The sequence below is a fragment of the Macaca thibetana genome, chromosome 20, assembly GCF_024542745.1.
Source record: "Macaca thibetana thibetana isolate TM-01 chromosome 20, ASM2454274v1, whole genome shotgun sequence".
In the NCBI taxonomy this organism is placed as follows: domain Eukaryota; kingdom Metazoa; phylum Chordata; class Mammalia; order Primates; family Cercopithecidae; genus Macaca; species Macaca thibetana.
Genome location: NC_065597.1, coordinates 57895871 through 57915033, shown reverse-complemented (window position 1 = coordinate 57915033; position 19163 = coordinate 57895871). Strand labels below are relative to the sequence as shown.

The following is a 19163-nucleotide window of genomic DNA, read 5'->3' as shown; positions in this document are numbered from 1 at the left end:
TCACCATGTTGACCAGGCTGGCCTTGAACTCCTGACCTCAGGCGATCCGCCTGCCTTGGCTTCCCAAAGTGCTGGGATTACAGGCTGAGCCACTGTGCCTGGCTTGAGATCTGGTTGTTTAAAAGTGTGTGGCACCTTCCCATTCTCTGCCTCTTCCTCTCGCTCCAGCCATGTGAGACATCTCATTTCCCTCTTGCCTTCTGCCTTGATTGTAAGTTTCCTGAGACCTCCCCAGCCATGCTTCCTGTACAACCTGAAGAATCGTAAGCCAATGAAACCTCTTTTCTTTATAAATTACCCCGTCTCAGGTATTTCTTTATAGCTAGGCGAGGATGGACTAACACAGTTGGTATGAGGAAAAAACCCACACACACATTTGGTGTCAGAAGTCTTGTGAGAGGAACCGATCATTTCCTTTGGTGTGTCCAGTACCCTCTCCTTTGGTCCATTTTGCAATCCCACAATGATTTTTTTCTTGAGACAGAGTTTCGCTGTTGTCACCCAGGCTGGAACACAATGGCATGATCTCGGCTCACTGCAACCTCTGTCTCCTGGGTTCAAGAGATTCTCCTGCCTCAGCCTCTCAAGTAGCTGGGACTATAGGCACGTGCTATCACTCCTGGCTAATTTTTTTTGTATTCTTCGTAGAGATAGGGTTTCACTGTGTTAGCCAGGATAGTCTCCATCTCCTGAACTCATCATCCGCCCACCTTGGCCTCCCAAAGTGCTGGGATTACAGGTGTGAGCCACCAAGCCTGGCAACAATCCCACAATTCTAAGTCTTACATAGCCATGGCTATGGCATTAACATTTATTTAGAAGTTTACATTTTGCAAAGCATTTCTGTTGTAGACAATGTGTGGAATGACAGTAGGTGCGGGTAGGAGAAAGGGAAAAAGATGCAGGGCGTCCGGGGTCCCAGTATGTATCAGGACAACCTGCGTTAAGGCCAAAGATGATGGGGCCAGGAATTTACTTTTTTTTTTTTTTTTTTTTTTCTGAGACAGAGTCCTGCTCTCTCACCCAGGCTGGAGTGCAGTAGCGCGATCTTGTCTCACTGCAACCTCCACCTCATGGGTTCAAGTGATTTTCCTGCTTCAACCTGCCAAATAGCTGGGATTACAGGTGCGCGCCACCAAACCCATCTAATTTTTGTATTTTTAGTAGAGACAGGGTTTCGCCATGTTGGCCAGGCTGCTCTCGAACTCCTGACCTCAAGTGATCCACCTGCCTCAGCCTCCCAAAGTGTTGGGATTACAGGCGTGAGCCACTGCGCCCGGCCCATTCATATAATTTCTTAAAAAAATATGAGTGACCCTGGCCCATGACAAAGTCCTCAGGAGGTCTTGAGAACATGTGCCTAGACCTCCGTTACTGAGAGGTTTGCTCTGAGTGCTGATGCACAAGACTTGGACGAGGCAGGGAGACGGTCAGGAGGCCAACCTTGCCTTGGCAGGGGCGGTGGTGCTGGGTAAGGTGAGCCGCTGGAGGGAAGGAGCAAAGAGGAGAGATTCCACTTTCCCTCCGGGCCGTGGTCCTTTTCTCTATAACATGGAGTTGAAGGTTCCTACTGATGTCTTAGAGAGGACGAAGGTTACATGAAGGGGCACATGGTAAGCGTTTGGCTCAGAGTAAGCTCTCCATAAGTGACGGTTGTTGTTGTTTTCCCCCTAATAGTAAAAGGGAGCCCTTACCAAGCTTATATTCTAGTGTGAGAAACAGAACAATTGGCCGGGTGCGGTGGCTCACGACTGTAATCCCAGCACTTTGGGAGACTGAGGCGGGTGGATCACGAGGTCAGGGCTTCGAGACCAGCCTGGCCAATATGGTGGAACCCCCGTCTCTACTACAAAACATAAAATTTAGCCGGGCGTGGTGGTGTGTGCCTGTAGTCCCAGCTACTCGGGAGGCTGAGGCAGGAGAATCGCTGGAACCGGGGAGGCAGAGCTTGCAGTGAGCCGAGATTGTGCCACTGCACTCCAGCCTGGGTAACAGAGCAAGACTCTGTCTCAAAACAAACAAACAAAACAAAACAAAACAAAACAAGCCGTAAAAATAAAGTGCTAGGATTGAGAGAGGCGATAGGGGGTGCTGTGGCGACATTTGTGTCTCCCCTTGAAATAAAGCAACACATGAATTGATAATTCTGCCCGGGCCGGGCGCGGTGGCTCAAGCCTGTAATCCCAGCACTTTGGGAGGCCGAGACGGGCGGATCACGAGGTCAGGAGATCGAGACCATCCTGGCTAACACGGTGAAACCCCGTCTCTACTACAAAATACAAAAAAACTAGCCGGGCGAGGTGGCGGGCGCCTGTAGTCCCAGCTACTCGGGAGGCTGAGGCAGGAGAATGGCATAAACCTGGGAGACAGAGCTTGCAGTGAGCTGAGATCCGGCCACTGTACTCCAGCCTGGGTGACAGAGCGAGACTCCGTCTCAAAAAAAAAAAAAAAAAAAAGATAATTCTGCCCGTCTTTCTGTCCTACTCACCATCCCTCTGTCTGAATTTCTTTGTATCCCTCTGTCTGCCTTCCTCCTCTTCTATTCCTTCTAACAGGAGATTTTAGTGACTGTTGCTTCCTGAAGAACTATCCTATTTCTATTCCTGTAAAATTGTCTCCTGGGAGCAGGGAGTCTCCTTTGGGAGCCTGGCTCATTCTTCTGCTCCTGGAAAAATAACTGAGGTCTCTCTGGCTCAGAATGCAGAGTCAAGCAAGGACCAGGTGCCAGGTGCAGCCAGCAGGAAGTGCTGGGTCTTCTCTCTAGGGTCACTACACAATCCCACTCGCCTGCATGCCATTCCATCTTCCATATGCGGAACAACTGGATTTCATCCATCCCTTTCCAGATCTGCAGGCTGGGACCGTGGGCTGGAAGGTGGCCTCCAGTAAGGAAGGGAAGAGGGAGGAATTGTCTCTCAGTAGAAATAACCATCATTTCCTGACACTTCCTCTGTGCCACAGGCTTAAAGATCATTTTTTAACATTTGAGTATGTATCAGTAGTATGCCTATGGAGTAAAAAAAGGGGTAATTAGTAAAAATCCCCCTTCCCTTGTCCCGAGATGTATGATGCATTTACAAACAGATACATATATATTCTTGTATTTTTCAACACCTTTTTTTTTTGGATGGTGTCTCACTCTCTCCTGGAGGGCAGTGTCATGAGCATAGCTCACTGTAACCTTGAACTCTGGGCTCAAGCAATCCCCCTGCCTTAGCCTCCTAAGTAGCCAGGGCTACAGGTTGTATGCAACCACACCTGGATACATTTTATCTTTGTAGAGATGGGGATCTCACTATGTTGCCCAGGCTGGTCTTAAACTCCTGGACTCAAGTGACCCTCCTGCCTCAGCCTCCCAAAATGCTGGGGTTATAAGCATGAGCCACCATGCCCAGCCTCCACCTTGCTTTTTCACCTAATAATATACCTTCTGTAAACATAATTTTCTATAGATCTCCATATAGAGCTATGTAATTGCTGGAGGACAGATGTGTCAAAATTTATTTAACCTCTCTCCTGTCAATGGAAATTTAGGCTGTCTCTAGGCAATTGCTGTTGCTACAGCCCTGGGACCTAAGCTCTAGTCTTATATCCCCATTTTACAGATAAGAAAACAGGCTCAGAAAGGTTGTGTCACATGGTCCAGCTCACACAGGAAATAATCTGAAACCAGGTTCCCATCCAGTGACCTTACCATTAACCACAATAAAAATAGCTTTATCAGCTGGGCACGGTGGCTCATACCTGTCATCCCAGCACTTTGGGAGGCCAAGACCGGCAAATCGCTTGAGGTCAGGAGTTTGAGACCAGCCTGGCCAACATGGCGAAACCCCGTCTCTACTAAAAATACATAAATTAGCCGGCATGGTGGCAGGTGCCTGTAATCCCAGCTACTCAGGAGGCTGAGTCAGGAGAATTGCTTGACCCCAGGAGGCGGAGGTTGCAATGAGACAAGATTTTGCCACTGCACACCAGCCTGGGCGACAGAGCAAGACGCTGTCTCAAAATAAATAAATAATAGCTTTTATTTTGAGCCAGGAAATTACTTACCCACACACGTAATTTTCCGTTTTGGAATAGTTTTAGATCTACAGAAAGCCTTTGAGGATGAGAATGCGAGTTTTCACATGGCCCACACCGTTTCCCCTACTGTTAACATCCTACATCAATATGGTACATTTTTCACAATTAATGAACCAAGATTGATACATGACTATTAACTGAAGTCCCTACTTTATTCAGATTTCTATAGTTTGTAATGTGTTTTAACTTGTGTTTCAGGAACTGAGTATCTCAGATTACAGGCATGCTCCACCACATTCAGCTAATTTTTAAACTTTTTTGTAGAGATGGGGTCTCAATATGTTGCTTAGGCTAGTCTCCAACTCCTGGGCTGAAGCCATTCTCCCACCTCAGCCTCCTAAAGCGCTGGGATTACAGGCATGAGCCACAGAGTCCAGCCTCCTTTTTTAAAAAATGACCTTGACAGTTTTGAGGAGTACTAACCAGGTATTCTGTAGAACGTCCCTCGGTTGAATTTGTCTGATATTTTTCTTGTGACCATAGAGGTAAAGTGCCCTTCTCATCACATCGTATGAAGGGTGCGTACTAGCCACATAGCTTAATGTTGTTGATGTTAATTAATTAATTAATTAATTTTGAGATGGAGTCTCACTCTGTTGCCCAGGCTGGAGTGCAATAGTGCAATCTTGGCTCACTGCAACGCCCACATCCTGGGTTCAAGAGATTCTCCTGCTTCAGCCTTCTGAGTAGCTGGGATTACAGGTGCCCGCCACCATGCCCAGCTAATTTTTTGGTATTTTTAGTAGACATGGGGCTTTGCCATGTTGGCCAGGCTGGTCTCAAACTCCTGACCTCAAGTGATCCAACTGCCTTGGCCTCCCAAAGTGCTGGGATTACAGGTGTGAGCCACGGAGCCCAGCTGATGTTAACTTTGATCATTTGTCTGAGACAGTGTTTTCAGGTGTTATCTACTGTAAAGGCCATCCTGCCCTCTTCCACCACCACTTCCATACTGCACTCTTTGGAAGGATGTCACTAGAGGCAACCCACACTTAAGGAGTAGGGAGCTAAACTCTCTGTCCTTGAAGTATCTACGTAAATGATTTCAAAATCTGCACAGGAGATTTCTCTCCATTTTCCCCATTTATTTATTTAGCCATTTATTTACATTTAGCAATTACTTTTCTTTCTTTCTTTTTTTTTTTTTTTTTAATTGAGATGGGATTTCCCCATGTTGTCCAGGCTGGTCACTAGCAATTATTTTTAATTTCATGGTTTTTTAAAAAAATTATTTATTATTTATTATTTATTATTTTTTTTTTTGAGATGGAGTCTCGCTCTGTGCTCTGTCGCCGAGGCTGGAGTGCGGTGGTGTGATCTCGGCTCACTGCAATCTCTGCCTCCTGGGTTCCAGAGATTCTCCTGCCTCAGCCTCCAGGGTAGCTGGGACTACAGGCATGTGCCACCGTGCCTGGCTAAGTTTGTATTTTTAGTACAGACAGGGTTTCACCACGTTGGTCAGGCTGGTCTCTAACTCCTGATGTCAGGTGATCTGCCCGCCTCAGCCTCTCAAAGTGCTGAGATTACAGGCGTGAGTCACTGTGCCTGGCAATGTTATGTTTTTAAGCTGCACACGAACAGAGGTAGAGATGAAACGAGGCTATAGTGTAAAACGTAAAAGACAAACTCTGCATGTAGTTTTCTCTTCACTCGGCCCTCTAGCTCCCCATCCAGGGCTACCACAGGTAGCCAGTTTCTTGCACTCTCTAGGGAGATAGCTTAGGCGTTTACAAACACGTACAAATATATTTTTTGTTTTCCTTTTTGTTCCCAAATGGTAACTTACTAAATGCACTTATTTGGAATCTTGGGGTTTGTGTGTGTGTGTGTGTGGATTTTTTATTTTTTAATTTTAGAGATGGGAGTCTCACTGTGTTGGCTAGGCTGGTCTCAAACTTGTGGGCTCACGCGATCCTCCAGCCTCGGCCTCCCAAAATGAGAGGATTACAGGCGTGAGCCACAGTGCCCAACCGGTTATTTTCGTTATTTATTTCTTTATTAGATTAGATTAGATTAGATTTTAGTTGCAGGGGGCCCATGTGCATGTTCGTTACATGGGTGTACCGGGTACTGGTGGGGACTGGGCTCCCATTGTGCCCATTCTATTGTGATGTTTTAAACTCAGTGAGACATCAGGGAGGTCGCTGCTTGTCGCCGCCGCTGGATGGAGCCTTGCCGGATCTCCCGGGCTCTGCAGCCCCTCTCCGGTCTCTGTGCTCGGCTCCTCGCGTGGTCCAGCGGGCGGCGGGCGTGGGAAGGGAAGGCTTGGGCGCCCCGCCCCGGCCTCTGTGATGTCAGCGCCGGAACCTGGAATCCCGGCTCCGCGAGGGAAGGCTGGGGAGGCGGCGGCGGCCGCGGGTGGAGAGCGTCCCCGGCAGCCTCTGAGGAGCGCGGGGCGCAGCCATGAGCGAGTCCAGCGCCAGTGCGCTCCAGCTCGGCAGGCCCAGCCGGCAGCCCGCGGTCCATCCAGGTAGGGCTGCGGGGAGCGCGCGCGGGGACGGTGCCCCTGGGGTCCTAGGGCGCACGGAGGGAGCCGGCTGCTGGAGGCTCGGCTTGGCCGCTGTCCACTCTCACGCCCCGCGCGGCGCGGGGTGCTCCCGGCTCTGGGGAAGAGCAGGTGGGAAGGGGATCTTTCTTATTCCTGCTCCCTCCTCCAACGCGTCCTCATCCAATCCAGTGGGACCCAGCCGGGCCAAAAGGACACTAGAATGGCAGTCCGGACCGTGGTGGGTTTGTCTTCCAGCTGTTGACCAAGACAGTCTTTCAATAGCCTCATCTGTTAAATGAAGGGATTGCGAGCACCCCCTCCACGCCTAACGTTCTGGTATGAGGTGCCTGCCTCCCAGGCATTTCAGCCTTCACATACAGTTAGACCAACTTGAAACAGAATTCTGCCTTGTCTGTTTATTGCTGTGGGACCTTTGGTAAGTGGCTTGCCTTCTCTGAGTCTCAGATCCTTCAGCAGTAAAATGGGAATAGGATGGTGCAGGGAGTAGCTGAGAATCGTGTGATGTGTCTAGCACAGTGTCTGGCATTGTGGCTAGACAGTCACAATACATGGTAGCCAGCCAAGTATTAGAATCTTTTGTATTGGGTAGAATTACAGGAAAGTATACAACTCCATCAATTTCTACAGAAATATGTACAACTGCTGCCCAGTCAAGACAGAAAAGCTGCCAGCACTCAGGCAGGGTTCCTTGTGGCATTTGGAGCTTAGGAATCTTGCAAAACACAAGACCCTGCCGTAAAGTTTTATCTGCAATGTTTTCTCTTTTTCAATTTTAGAATAGAGATTTAATTAAACCAAGGATGTAGAACAAAACATGAGTGTAGATTTGGGCATTGTGGCCTTCAAATTGGATTGTTCTCAATGTTCAGAAGAAAAAAAAAATTAGAAGAGACCCACATCAGAAAACAAAAGTTGGGGTGGATTCAATGCGAATTATTTTCTATCTCAATATTAATACTGCTTATGTCAGCTGAATTTCAGCCTTTCAATAATAGCTTGTCAAGTATTTTTTTAGTTGGTTCCTATTGATCGTCATCTTATTTTAGTGGAATCCATTATACTGAAGATGTACAAAGAATGTGAGATTCATTGTTCTTGAATCTTTGCTAAGTGTTTAAGGGTACTTTTGGCATCTTTTTAGGACAACTATAATTGGGCCCTGTAACTAAAAAGTCTCCTATGCCTCTTTGATAGATGAGATTTTTTTTTTTTTTTTTTTTTGACCTTGTACCCACCAACATTGGTGGGAGGCTCAGAAGGGACTGTGTTTGTAACTTTGTAGCACTTTCTAAACAGTGACCTGTTGTATGGGCATTATAGGACAGTCTGTGGGGTGGGGTGGGGGATGGGGGAGGTGACAAATGAGGTCTGGCTTAAAGAATGAGAAGTGTGACCAGGCATGGTGACTCATGCCTATAATCCCAGCACTTTGGGATGCTGAGGCGGGAGGATCACTTGAGCCCAGGAGTTTGAGGTTACAGTAAGCTGTGATTGTGCCACTGGGCCCCAGCCTGGGTGACAGAACTAGACCCCGTCTCTAAAAACAGAGGAAGAAGAAGAAGAGGTGTGTATCCTTCTAAATGATAAAACAGATCACTCCCCCACTTACATAAAACTTTCCCGTGGCTGACCAGGTGCCGTGGCTCACGCCTGTAATCCCAGCACTTTGGGAGGCTGAGGCGGGCGGATCACAAGGTCAGGAGATCGAGACCATCCTGGCTAACATGGTGAAATCCTCTCTCTACCAAAAATACAAAAAATTAGCCAGGCGTGGTGGCATGTACCTGTAGTCCCAGCTACTCGGGAGGCTGAGACTGGAGAATCGCTTGAACCTGGGAGGTGGAGGTTGTAGTGAGCCGAGATCGCGCCACTGCACTCCCGCCTGGGCGACAGAGCGAGACTCCGTCTCAAAAGAAAAAAATTAGATGGGTGTGGTGGCATGTGCCTGTAATCCCAGCTACTGGGAAGCCTGAGGCAGGAGAATCGCTTGAACCCAGGAGGCAGAGGTTACAGTGAGCCGAGATTGCACCACAGCAGTCTAGCCTGGGTGACAGAGGTAGTCTCTGTCTGAAAAACAAAAAAACAAAAAGCAGCTTTCCAGTGGTTTCTCACTGCTCTGAGAATAAACTCCAGGCTCTTCCATAGCAATCAACAGGATCTGGTGATTCAACCCCAGCCCCTCTTTCCAGGCCCTCATCACCTCGACCCGCCCTAACCTATCCTGCTCCAGCTACACTGGCTGCCTTCCTATCCTTCCAGCATACCAAGATTGTTTCTGCCTCAGGGCCTTTGCATCTGCCATTCTCTTCACCTGGACTCCTCTTCCTTCTTAATAGGGCTGCCTCTTCCTTTTCCTGTTGGGTCTCTGCTCAAATGTCACGTCAGAGAGGCAGACCTCTGGGGCTGTCTGAGGGAATGCGCCCATCTCTCTTTCTCTGACCAGTTAGTTACCTTGCTTATTCTTTCTTTCTTTCTTTTTTTTTTTTTTTTTTTATGTGGAGTCTCGCTCTGTCGCCCAGGCTGGAGTGCAGTGGCGCGATCTCGGCTCACTGCAAGCTCCGCCTCCCGGGTTTACGCCATTCTCCTGCCTCAGCCTCCTGAGTAGCTGGGACTACAGGCACCCGCCACCTCGCCTGGCTAATTTTTTTGTGTTTTTAGTAGAGATGGGGTTTCACCATGTTAGCCAGGATAGTCTCGATCTCCTGAGCTCGTGATCTGCCCACCTCGGCCTCCCAAAGTGCTGGGATTACAAGCGTGAGCCACCGCGCCCAGCCCTTGCTTATTCTTTCAAAGCTCTTACCACCACCTGAAGTCATCTGGTTTGGTTATTTTCTTGTTTAGTAGCAGTCTTTTTTTTTTTTTTGAAATGGAGACTCACTCTGTTGCCCTGGCTGGAGTGCAGTGGCGCGATCTCGGCTCACCACAACCTCTGCCTCCCAGGTTCAAGCGATTCTCCTGCCTCAGCCTCCCGAGTAGCTAGGACTACAGGCACGTGCCACCATGCCCGGCTGATTTGTACTTTTAGTAGAAATGGGGTTTCACTATGTTGGCCAGGCTGGTCTCGAACTCCTGACCTCAAGTGATCTGCCCACCTCAGCCTCCCAAAGTATTGGGATTACAGGTGTGAGCCACCATGCCAGGCTGGTAGCAGTCTTTCCTAGAATGTGGATGCTTTGGAAAACAGGGGCTTTGCCTTGTTTCCCTAGAACCTAGAATGGCATCTGGCACACAGCAGATGCTATATCTATTTTGAATGAATAAGTGAATGAATGAATGAAGTGTCCTTGCAGCCACACTGGCAGCTGTAACATAGTGGTTGTAAATCTAGACTCTGGAGTCTCAGGTGCAAATGTCTTTGGCCTCTCCTCCAGCCTCCTCAAGGGGCACTCAAGGAAAGAACCTGGAAGGGCCCTGATGTGACTGTGTTTGAACTGACCTGACTGCCAGATGGTGGGACTTGGTCTGGAGCAGGGATGACTTGGAATGATAGGGACAAAACTCAGCAGCCCCTGGAGATGCTCTTGTGGTGGAACTGGACCCTGATTTTTTTTTTTTTTTTTCAGAGACAGGGTTTCCTTCTGCAATCTCAAACTTCTGCCCTTGATTGATCTTCCTGCCTTGGCCTCCCAAAGTACAGGGACTACAGGTGCATGCAACCACACCTGGCTTCTTTTGTTTTGTTTTCTTTTCTTTTCTTTCCCTCTATCTCCTTCCCTCCCTCCTTCCTTCCCTCCCTCCCTTTCTCTCTTTCTCTTTCTCTCTTTCTTTCTTTCTTTCTTTCTTTCTTTCTTTCTTTCTTTCTTTCTTTCTTTCTTCCTTCCTTCCTTCCTTCCTTCCTTCCTTCCTTCCTTCCTTCCTTTCTCTCTCTCTCTCTCTCTCTCTCTTTCTTTCTTTCTTCCTTTTTTTAGTCTTATTCTGTTGCCCAGGCTTTAGTGCAGTGGTGCAATCTCGGCTCACTGCAACCTCCACCTCTCAGGTTTAATCCATTCTCCTGCCTCAGCCTCCCAAGTAGCTGGGACTACAGGTGTGCACCACCATATGTACTTGTGCACCACCATGCCTCTACTAAAAATACAAAATACTAATTTTTGTATTTTTAGTAGAGATGAGATTTTACCGTGTTGGTCAGGCTGTTCTCAAACTCCTGACCTCAGGTGATCCACCTGCCTTGGCCTCCCAAAGTGCTGGTACTACAGGCGCATGCAACCACATCTGGCTAATTTTCTTGATTTTAAGTAGAGATGGGGTCTGGTTATGTTGTCCAGGCTGGTCCCGAACTACTGAGCTCAATCGATCCTCCTGCCTTGGTCTCCCAAAGTGCTGGGCCTACAGGCCTGAGCCACCATACCCCGCCCAATTTTTGTATATTTTGTAGAGATAGAGTCTTGCTATGTTGTCCAGGCTGGTCTCAAACTCCTGGGCTCAAGGGATCTTCCCACCTTGGCCTCCCAGAGCACTTGATTACAGGCATGACTGCGTGTGCCGTTGTGCCTATACTTTCTGGAGATACATTTTTAGGAATTTATGTAGTTGGCTGGGCACGGTGGCTCACACCTGTAATCCCAGCACTTTGGGAGGCCGAGGCGGGTGGATCACCTGAGGTCAGGAGTATGAGACCAGCCTGGTCAACATGGCGAAACCCCATCTCTACTAACAATACAAAAATTAGCCAAGCGTGGTGGCACATGCCTGTAGTCCTAACTACTTGGGAAGCTGAGGCAGGAGAATGACTTGAGCCTGGGAGGCAGAGGTTGTGGTGAGCCAAGATCATACCATTGCACTCCAGCATGGGCAACATATCGAGACTCTGTCTCAAAAAAAAAAAAAAAAAAAGGGAATTTATGTAGTTGAGTAACTATTCTTTGGACGTCTTTCAGTCCAGTAGATGGTATTAAACTTGAAAGACACATAACCATCTGACCTGTGATATTTGTTTTTCCCTCTTATCTTCTAAGCCCATTTGTCCAGGTCACTTACCACCTTTAAAGGCATCACCAGAGGGAGGCAGGTCTGGACAGAGCTGAAGATTGCACAGGCCATTTGCAGGCTGGATTCTTTCTCTGGTGACCCACCCGTCTGACTTGAGTTATTTTTTTCCCATGTCTGGACAAGACTGACCTCTGCCCAGCAACTCAGGCCTGGATTAAGTCCAGGGGCCCTCAGTGGCTTTTTCTTGTTTGTTTTTTCAGGAAGTGAAGAATTTAGAGGGATAAAAGGCGGAAATAACTTTTCAGCTTCTGACCTTTGTCACAATCTGGTTTCCTTTTAGATTGTTTGGGTCTGGGTCTGCTTAGACCTTCTGATGTTCTGTCTCCACCCTTAGAGGAGGAGGAAGGGAAGCAAATAATGGGCCCTGAGGGATCATCACATACCAGGCCTTGGGGTTCTAGTGGCAAAGGAGGCAGGTAGGGTCTCTGCTTTCATGGAGCTTCTAGTCAAGCGAGACGCACCAAACAGTAAAGAGACAAATAGGATTATCGGAGGTAGCCCTAACTACTGGGACGGAAACAAACAAGATGGTAAGATAGAGAAGGAAGACTAGCCTACTCAGATGGGGTGGTCCATAGGCCTCTTGGGGGAGGTGACTCCTTTTTATTTTATTTTTCTGAGATGGAATCTAGCTCTGTCGCCCAGGCTGAAGTACAGTGGTGTGATCTCGGCTCACTGCAACCTCTGCCTCTTGGGTTCAAGCAATTCTTGTGCCTTAGCTTCCCGAGTAGCTGGGATTACAGGTGCGTGCCACCATGCCCGGCTAATTTTTGTATTTTTAGTAAAGACAGGGTTTCACCACATTGGCCAGTCTGGTCTCGAACTCCTGACCTCAGGTGATCAGCCTGCCTCGGCCTCTTAAAGTGCTGGGATTACAGGTGTGAGCCACCATGCCCGGCCTTTTTATTTTTTGAGACAGGGTCTCACTCTGTCACCCAGACTGGAGTGCAGTGGCGTGATCTCGGCTCACTGCGACCTCTGACTCCTGGATTCAAGCGATTCTCCTGCCTTATCCCCCCAAGTAGCTGGGATTACAGGCACCTGACACCATACTCGGCTAATTTTTGTATTTTTAGTAGAGTCAGGGTTTCGCAATGTTGGCCAGGCTGGTCTTCAACTCCTGACCTCAGGTGATCCACCCGCCTCTGGCCTCCAAAGTGCTGGAATTATGGGTGTGAGCCACCGCACCCGGCCTCAGGCAGTGTTTTGAGCCAAGGATCTGCAAACAACTCCTGTGCTAAATCCAGCCTTTTTTTTTCTTTTTTTTTTTTTTTTTTTTTTTTGAGACGGAGTCTCGCTCTGTCGCCCAGGCTGGAGTGCAGTGGCCGGATCTCAGCTCAATGCAAGCTCCGCCTCCCGGGTTCACGCCATTCTCCTGCCTCAGCCTCCGGAGTAGCTGGGACTACAGGCGCCAGCCACCTCGCCCGGCTAGTTTTTTGTATTTTTTAGTAGAGACGAGGTTTCACCGTGTTAGCCAGGATGGTCTCGATCTCCTGACCTCGTGATCCGCCCGTCTCGGCCTCCCAAAGTGCTGGGATTATAGGCTTGAGCCGCCGCGCCCGGCCCAGCCTTTTTTTTTTTTTTTTTTTTTTTTTTTTTTTTATGAGACGGAGTCTCGCTCCATCGCCCAGGCTGGAGTGCAGTGGCGCGATGTCGGCTCACTGCAAGCTCTGCCTCCTGGGTTCACGCCATTCTTCTGCCTCAGCCTCCCAAGTAGCTGGGACTACAGGCGCCCGCCACCACGCCCAGCTAATTTTTTATATTTTTAGTAGTGATGGGGTTTCACCGTGTTAGCCAGGATGGTCTTGATCTCCTGACCTCGTGATCCACCCCCAAAGTGCTGGGATTATAGGCATGAGCCACCGGGCCTGGCCTTTTTTTTTTTTTTTTGGATGGAGTCACGCTTTGTTGCTCAGGCTGGAGTACAGTGGTGCCATCTCAGCTCACTGCAACCTCCACCTCCCTGGTTCAAGCAATTCTCTGCCTCAGCCTCCCGAGTAGCTGGGATTACGGGCACCTGCCACCATGCCCAGCTAATTATTTTGTATTTTTGGTAGAGATGGGGTATCACCATCTTGGCCAGGCTGGTCTTGAACTCCTGTCCTCGTGATCCACCCGCCTCGGCCTCCCAAAGTGCTGGAATTACAGGTGTGAGCTACCGAGCCTGGCCAACCTTTTTTTTTTTTTGTAAATAAACCTTTAGTAGAACACAGCCATGCCCATTCATTTATGGATTATCTGTGGCTGCTTTCCTGCTACAAGGACAAAGCTGAGTAATTGCAAATAGTAAATTCTTACCTCTTTACAGAAAATGTTTGCTGACCTCTGTTCTAAGCATGTTACATGTAATTGCCATCTAATCCTCAGGACAGCTATAGGAGGTAGGAACCTCTGTCCCCATTTTATTGGTAGGAAAACTGAGGCATGGAATGATCAAGAAACTTGCCAGGTTATGCAGGCAGCAAGTGAGGCTGGGGTCCAAATCCAGGCAGGGTGGGTTGCTCTTAACTGACAGGCCTTGCCACCTTCTCAGATAGACAGAATTGCAGTAACTGCCCCACAGACACCCGACCAGATACTCCATGGGCATGAAAAGCAGGGGCTTGAGTTCCAGGCCCAGCAGCAGCTCTAATGATGGAGTTAGTCACTGCTCCTGAAGGCTGTTTGCTCATCTGTTTGTAAAGCCTTAGACTAGCCAGTCACCAGCCCCACCCAGGTGCCAGTTGGCGTGACTCATGCAGTTTCTCCTGACACTACTCTTACGAAGTCTAGCAGATCCGGGAGGTTACCAGGGCCTCTGGCTCCTCCCCATTCAGACTAAGCACTGGGCTCCTGCGAATGAGGCCCCTCTAGGCTGTATTTATTTATTTATTTATTTTGAGACAGTGTCTTGCTCTGTCACCAAGGTTGGCGTGCATTGCTTCAATCACAGCTCACTGCAGCCTCGACCTTCCGGGCTCAAGCACTCCTCCCACCTCAGCCAAAAAATATTTTATTTTTTTTGTAGAGACAGGGTCTCACTATGGTGTCCAGATTGGTCTTGAACTCCTGGGTTCAAGCCATCCTCCCACCTCATCCTCTCAAAGTGTTGGGATTATAGGCGTGAGCCACTGCACCCAGCCAGTCATATTTCAATTGCTTAATAGTCCCATGTGGCCAGTGGCCACTGTATTGGACAGTGCAGATATAGAACATGCCCTTCATTGCAGAAGCCCAACAAATGGTGAGCCACCATGCCCGGCGCCCTGACTTATTTTTCTCCACGCACTTACCAACATCCGAAGTACATTGTTTTTACTTGTTTAATGTCTGTCTCCTCCAAATAGAACGCAAGTTTCATAAAAGCAGGGAAATGGTGTGTGGTGTTCAAGGCTATGTTGTAGTCCTAGAACAGTGCTTGAGTGGCGACAGTTGCTCAGTAAATGTTTCTGAGTGACTGAGTGGTGGGTGAATAAGTGAATGGATAGATGGGTCTTTCCAGGAGCAGGGCAGTGATGAGTCCCTGGCTTTGGAGGGCTTCTTGCACTTGATTGACATGTCATAGCAGCTTCAACTAGAGTCCGGGGACTTTTTTTTTCTTTGAGACGGAGTCACACCCTGTCATCCAGGCTGGAGTGCAGGGCACGATCTCAGCTCACTGCAAGCTCTGCCTCCCGAGTTCACGCCATTCTCCTGCCTCAGCCTCCCGAGTAACTGGGACTACAGGCACCCACCACCTCGCCCGGCTAATTTTTTTGTATTTTTAGTAGAGATGGGGTTTCACCGTGTTAGCCAGGATGGTCTTGATCTCCTGATCTCGTGATCTGCCCACCTCAGCCTCCCAAAGTGTTGGGATTACAGGCGTGAGCCACCACGCCCTGTTGAGGGACTTTATGAGTTCTTGGATTAAGGCCCTTTGGTAGCTGTAAGCACAGATTATCTGGACACTCTACCTTCACCTGACATCCAAAATAAAAACAATTCAGCCGGGCGCGGTGGCTCACGCCTGTAATCCCAGCACTTCGGGAGGCCGAGGCAAGTGGATCATTTGAGGCCAAGAGTTCGAGAGCAGCCTGGCCAACATGGTGAAATCTTGTCTTTACTAAAAATACAAAAAATTAGCTGGGTGTGGTGGCGCACGCCTGTAATCCTAGCTACTTGGGTGGCTGAGGCAGGAGAATCGCTTGAACCCGGGAGGCAGAGGTTGCAGTGAGCCGAGATTGCGCCACTGCACTCCAGCCTGGGTGACAGTGCAAGACTCTGTCTCAAAAGCAAAAACAAAAATAAAAACAATTCAAGTGAAAAGAAGTCCATAATGTTCTGAGATTGATATCTACATTGACTTATCAGTGATATCAAATTGTGTGTGTGTGCATGACATTTTATCATTTCACAAGAAAGAAAAGCAAAGCACATTTCCAATAGGGCTGGTTTGTGTAAAGTACCTGAAATAGGAAGAATGTAACATACGGTCAAAATCTCAGTCAATATTTTTTGCCAGCTTTTTTTACTCTTTAAATTATTTTTGTTCCAGGTGCGGTGGCTCACCCCTGTAATTTCAATACTTTGGGAGGTGGAAGCAGGTGCATTGCTTGGGTCCAGGAGTTTGAGACCAGTCTGGGTAATATGGTAAAACCCCATCTCTACAAAAAAATACAAAAAATTGACCAGGTGTGGTGGCGCACACCTGTAGTCCCAGCTACTTGGGAAGCTGAGGCCGGAGGATTGCTTGAGCCTGGGAGGCAGAGTGAGTGGAAATGGCACCACTGTACTCTAGCATGGGTGACAGAGTGAGACCCTGTCTCAAAAACAAAACAACAGGCCGGGCGCGGTGGCTCAAGCCTGTAATCCCAGCACTTTGGGAGGCCGAGATGGGCAGATCACGAGGTCAGGAGATCGAGACCATCCTGGCTAACACGGTGAAACCCCGTCTCTACTAAAAAATACAAAAAACTAGATGGGCAAGGTGGCGGACGCCTGTAGTCCCAGCTACTCGGAGGCTGAGGCAGGAGAATGGCGTAAACCCAGGAGGCGGAGCTTGCAGTGAGCTGAGATCCGGCCACTGCACTCCAGCCTGGGCGACAGAGCGAGACTCCGTCTCAAAAAACAAACAAACAAAAAAACAACAAAAAACCACAAAACAACAAAACGTTTTGTATTGTGAAAAAAATACATCATTCATATAGAAAAGAATAATATTCAAGGTTTAAATTCCTAAAATCTTTTTCTCATTTTTTTGACATCCTTGCTTTCCTGGTATTTAAAGTACTTTGGTTGGCTTGGTGGGTGATGTAACGTATCTTGTATCCTCAGCACCAAATTCATTCATTCCTGAATTATTCATTCATTCAACTTAGAAGGTATTTGTTAAGCATCTGTCATGTACCAGGCTCTGTGCTAGACCCTGGTAATTCAGCGGTGACAGAAAGAGACAAGGTCCCTGCCTTCATAGAGGTTATAGAGTCAGAGACAACACACCACAAGTAAACGATTAAAAAGAACAGACTAGGCCAGTTGTGGTGGTTCACACCTATAATCCCAGCACTTTGGGAGGCTGAGGCGGGGAGGATCACTTGAGTCCAGAAGTTCGAGACTAGCCCGGGCCACATAACAAAACCTCATCTCTACTAAAATATATGTATATTAACTGGGTGTAGTGGTGCACACCTGTGGTCCCAGCTACTCAGGAGGCTGAGGTGAAGAGTATTGCTTGAACCTGGGAGATCAAGGCTGCAGTGAGTTATGTTGGCACCACCACACTCTAGCCTGGGCAACAGAGCAAAACCCTGTCTTAAACAAACAACAGAAAAAAGGATAGAGTAGTAACGAGGGTGAGTGAGTGCGGTGGAGTGGGCACTTAGGAGCTATGTGGTGTTCGAAGGAGTGAGCAAAAGCTCATCAAGGCAGAGAGCAAGCGTTCATCTTCTCCAGAGTCCCAGCCCTCAGTCTGGAGTCTGGCACAGAGAGAGGCTCCATACAAGTTGTCAAACAGAACTAATTCCCATAGCAGCTGGTGAGAGGCCTGGACCCAGTGACCTACGAAGTCTCTTTTTACCCAGAGTTTCCGCGATACTTTGCGTGGGAAACAAACCTCTGCTGTGAACTCAGCACCAAATACGGTTGGGCAAGGTTCTTGGCTAGGACGGGGGGGAAGGTGGTGGTGGTTTTAGTGCCCTTTAGATCATACTTGGCTGGTGCCCACTTCCTGGGAGGGTTCATGCCTGTTGGTAGGATGTGGTGTCTTGTGGGAAATGTTGCCAAGAAAGTTAGGACCTCACGATGCTCTCAAGATGTGCCTGCCTCTGCACTGCTCATTCATTCATTCATTCATTCATTCTTCAGATGGAGGGCCTTCTTTTTTTAAACTTTTTTAATTTTTTAAATTTTTTGAGATGGAGTTTTGCTCTTGTTGTCCAGGCTGGAGTGTGATGGAGTGATCTCGGCTCACTGCAACCCCTGCCTCCTGGGTTCAAGCGATTTTCCTGCCTCAGCCTCCCAAGTAGTGGAATTACAGCCGCATGCATCACCACGCCCAGCTAATTTTGTATTTTTTCAGTACAGACAGGATTTCACCATGTTGGTCAGGCTGGTCTTGAACTCCTGACCTCAGTTGATCCACCCGCCTTGGCCTCCCAAAATGCTGGGATTACAGGCATGAATCACAGTGCTCAGCCCAGATGGAGGGCCTTCTATGAGCAGGACACTGCTTTTAAGCCTCAGAAAGACTTTGTCCTTAACCTGGAAGAATAGTATATGGCAGAAAAATTGGTTATGCCTGGCCCTGCTCCCTCGTGTCTCCTGGAATTACCCAGTCATTCTCCCGCCTAAGTAATAATCTCCTAATTGCTGAAATCTGGCTCCAGTGACCAAGAAGTTCTAGGCATTCTTAGAGGCACCCTGGTATCTGAAATATGCTACCCACTCCTGTGCAGATGGTCAACAGCAGCCCACGCTGACCACAGGACTACAGTGGCCATAGCAACAGCAAGGCTCTTGGCTGGACCAATTCCGTAGAACGTCTGACAATAACTGTAATGAGACATCTTCTTTAAGGATGAGGAGAACATCAAGGCTCTCAGTGGTGAAATGACCTGCGGTACAACCAGGAGTCTGTCTTGACACTCAAGCCTTGGGCAAGTCACCAAGCCTGGGCCTCAGTTTCCCTGTTGGAAAGCCAGAGCAGGCCAAGGGTGGTGGCTTATGCCTATAATCCCAACCCTTTGGGAGGCCCAAGGCAGGAGGATCACTTCAGCCCAGGAGTTTGATACCAGCCTAGGCAACAAAGCAAGACCCCGTTTCTGCTAAAAACTGAAAAATTAAAAAATCAGCCAGGTGTAGTGGTGTGCATCTGTAATCCCAGCTATCTGGGAGGCTGCGGTGGGAGGATCACTGGAGCCCAGGAGTTTAAGGTACACTCCAGCCTGGGCAATAGAGCAAGATCCTATCTCTAAAAAAAAAAAAAAAAAAAAAGCCAGGGCAGTGAAGCCCTCTGCGCTTACTCTGCAGGTTGGCGTGAGGAATGAGGTGACGTCATGCTGGGAAAAGTGTATGTTCCTATACGGAAACAAGAGGGGGTGGAGCCTAGTTATAAAAATAATAATGC

General features: G+C 48.4%; 3 protein-coding genes across 3 annotated transcripts in view; all 3 read left to right on the top strand.

The window, feature by feature from the left end:
- The window catches only part of IQCK (IQ motif containing K), a 959718-nt gene that overhangs the window by 90204 nt on the left and 850351 nt on the right, over positions 1-19163 (top strand). The gene's annotated exons all lie outside the window — the stretch shown is intronic.
- COQ7 (coenzyme Q7, hydroxylase) overlaps positions 1-19163 on the top strand; it is a 375365-nt gene that overhangs the window by 276212 nt on the left and 79990 nt on the right. The gene's annotated exons all lie outside the window — the stretch shown is intronic.
- TMC7 (transmembrane channel like 7) overlaps positions 6363-19163 on the top strand; it is a 70022-nt gene continuing 57221 nt past the window's right edge. Inside the window, exon 1 of the mRNA XM_050775008.1 lies at positions 6363-6553. Coding sequence (XP_050630965.1) covers positions 6487-6553 — 67 coding nt within the window. The 5' untranslated portion in view covers positions 6363-6486. The remainder of the gene's footprint in view (positions 6554-19163) is intronic.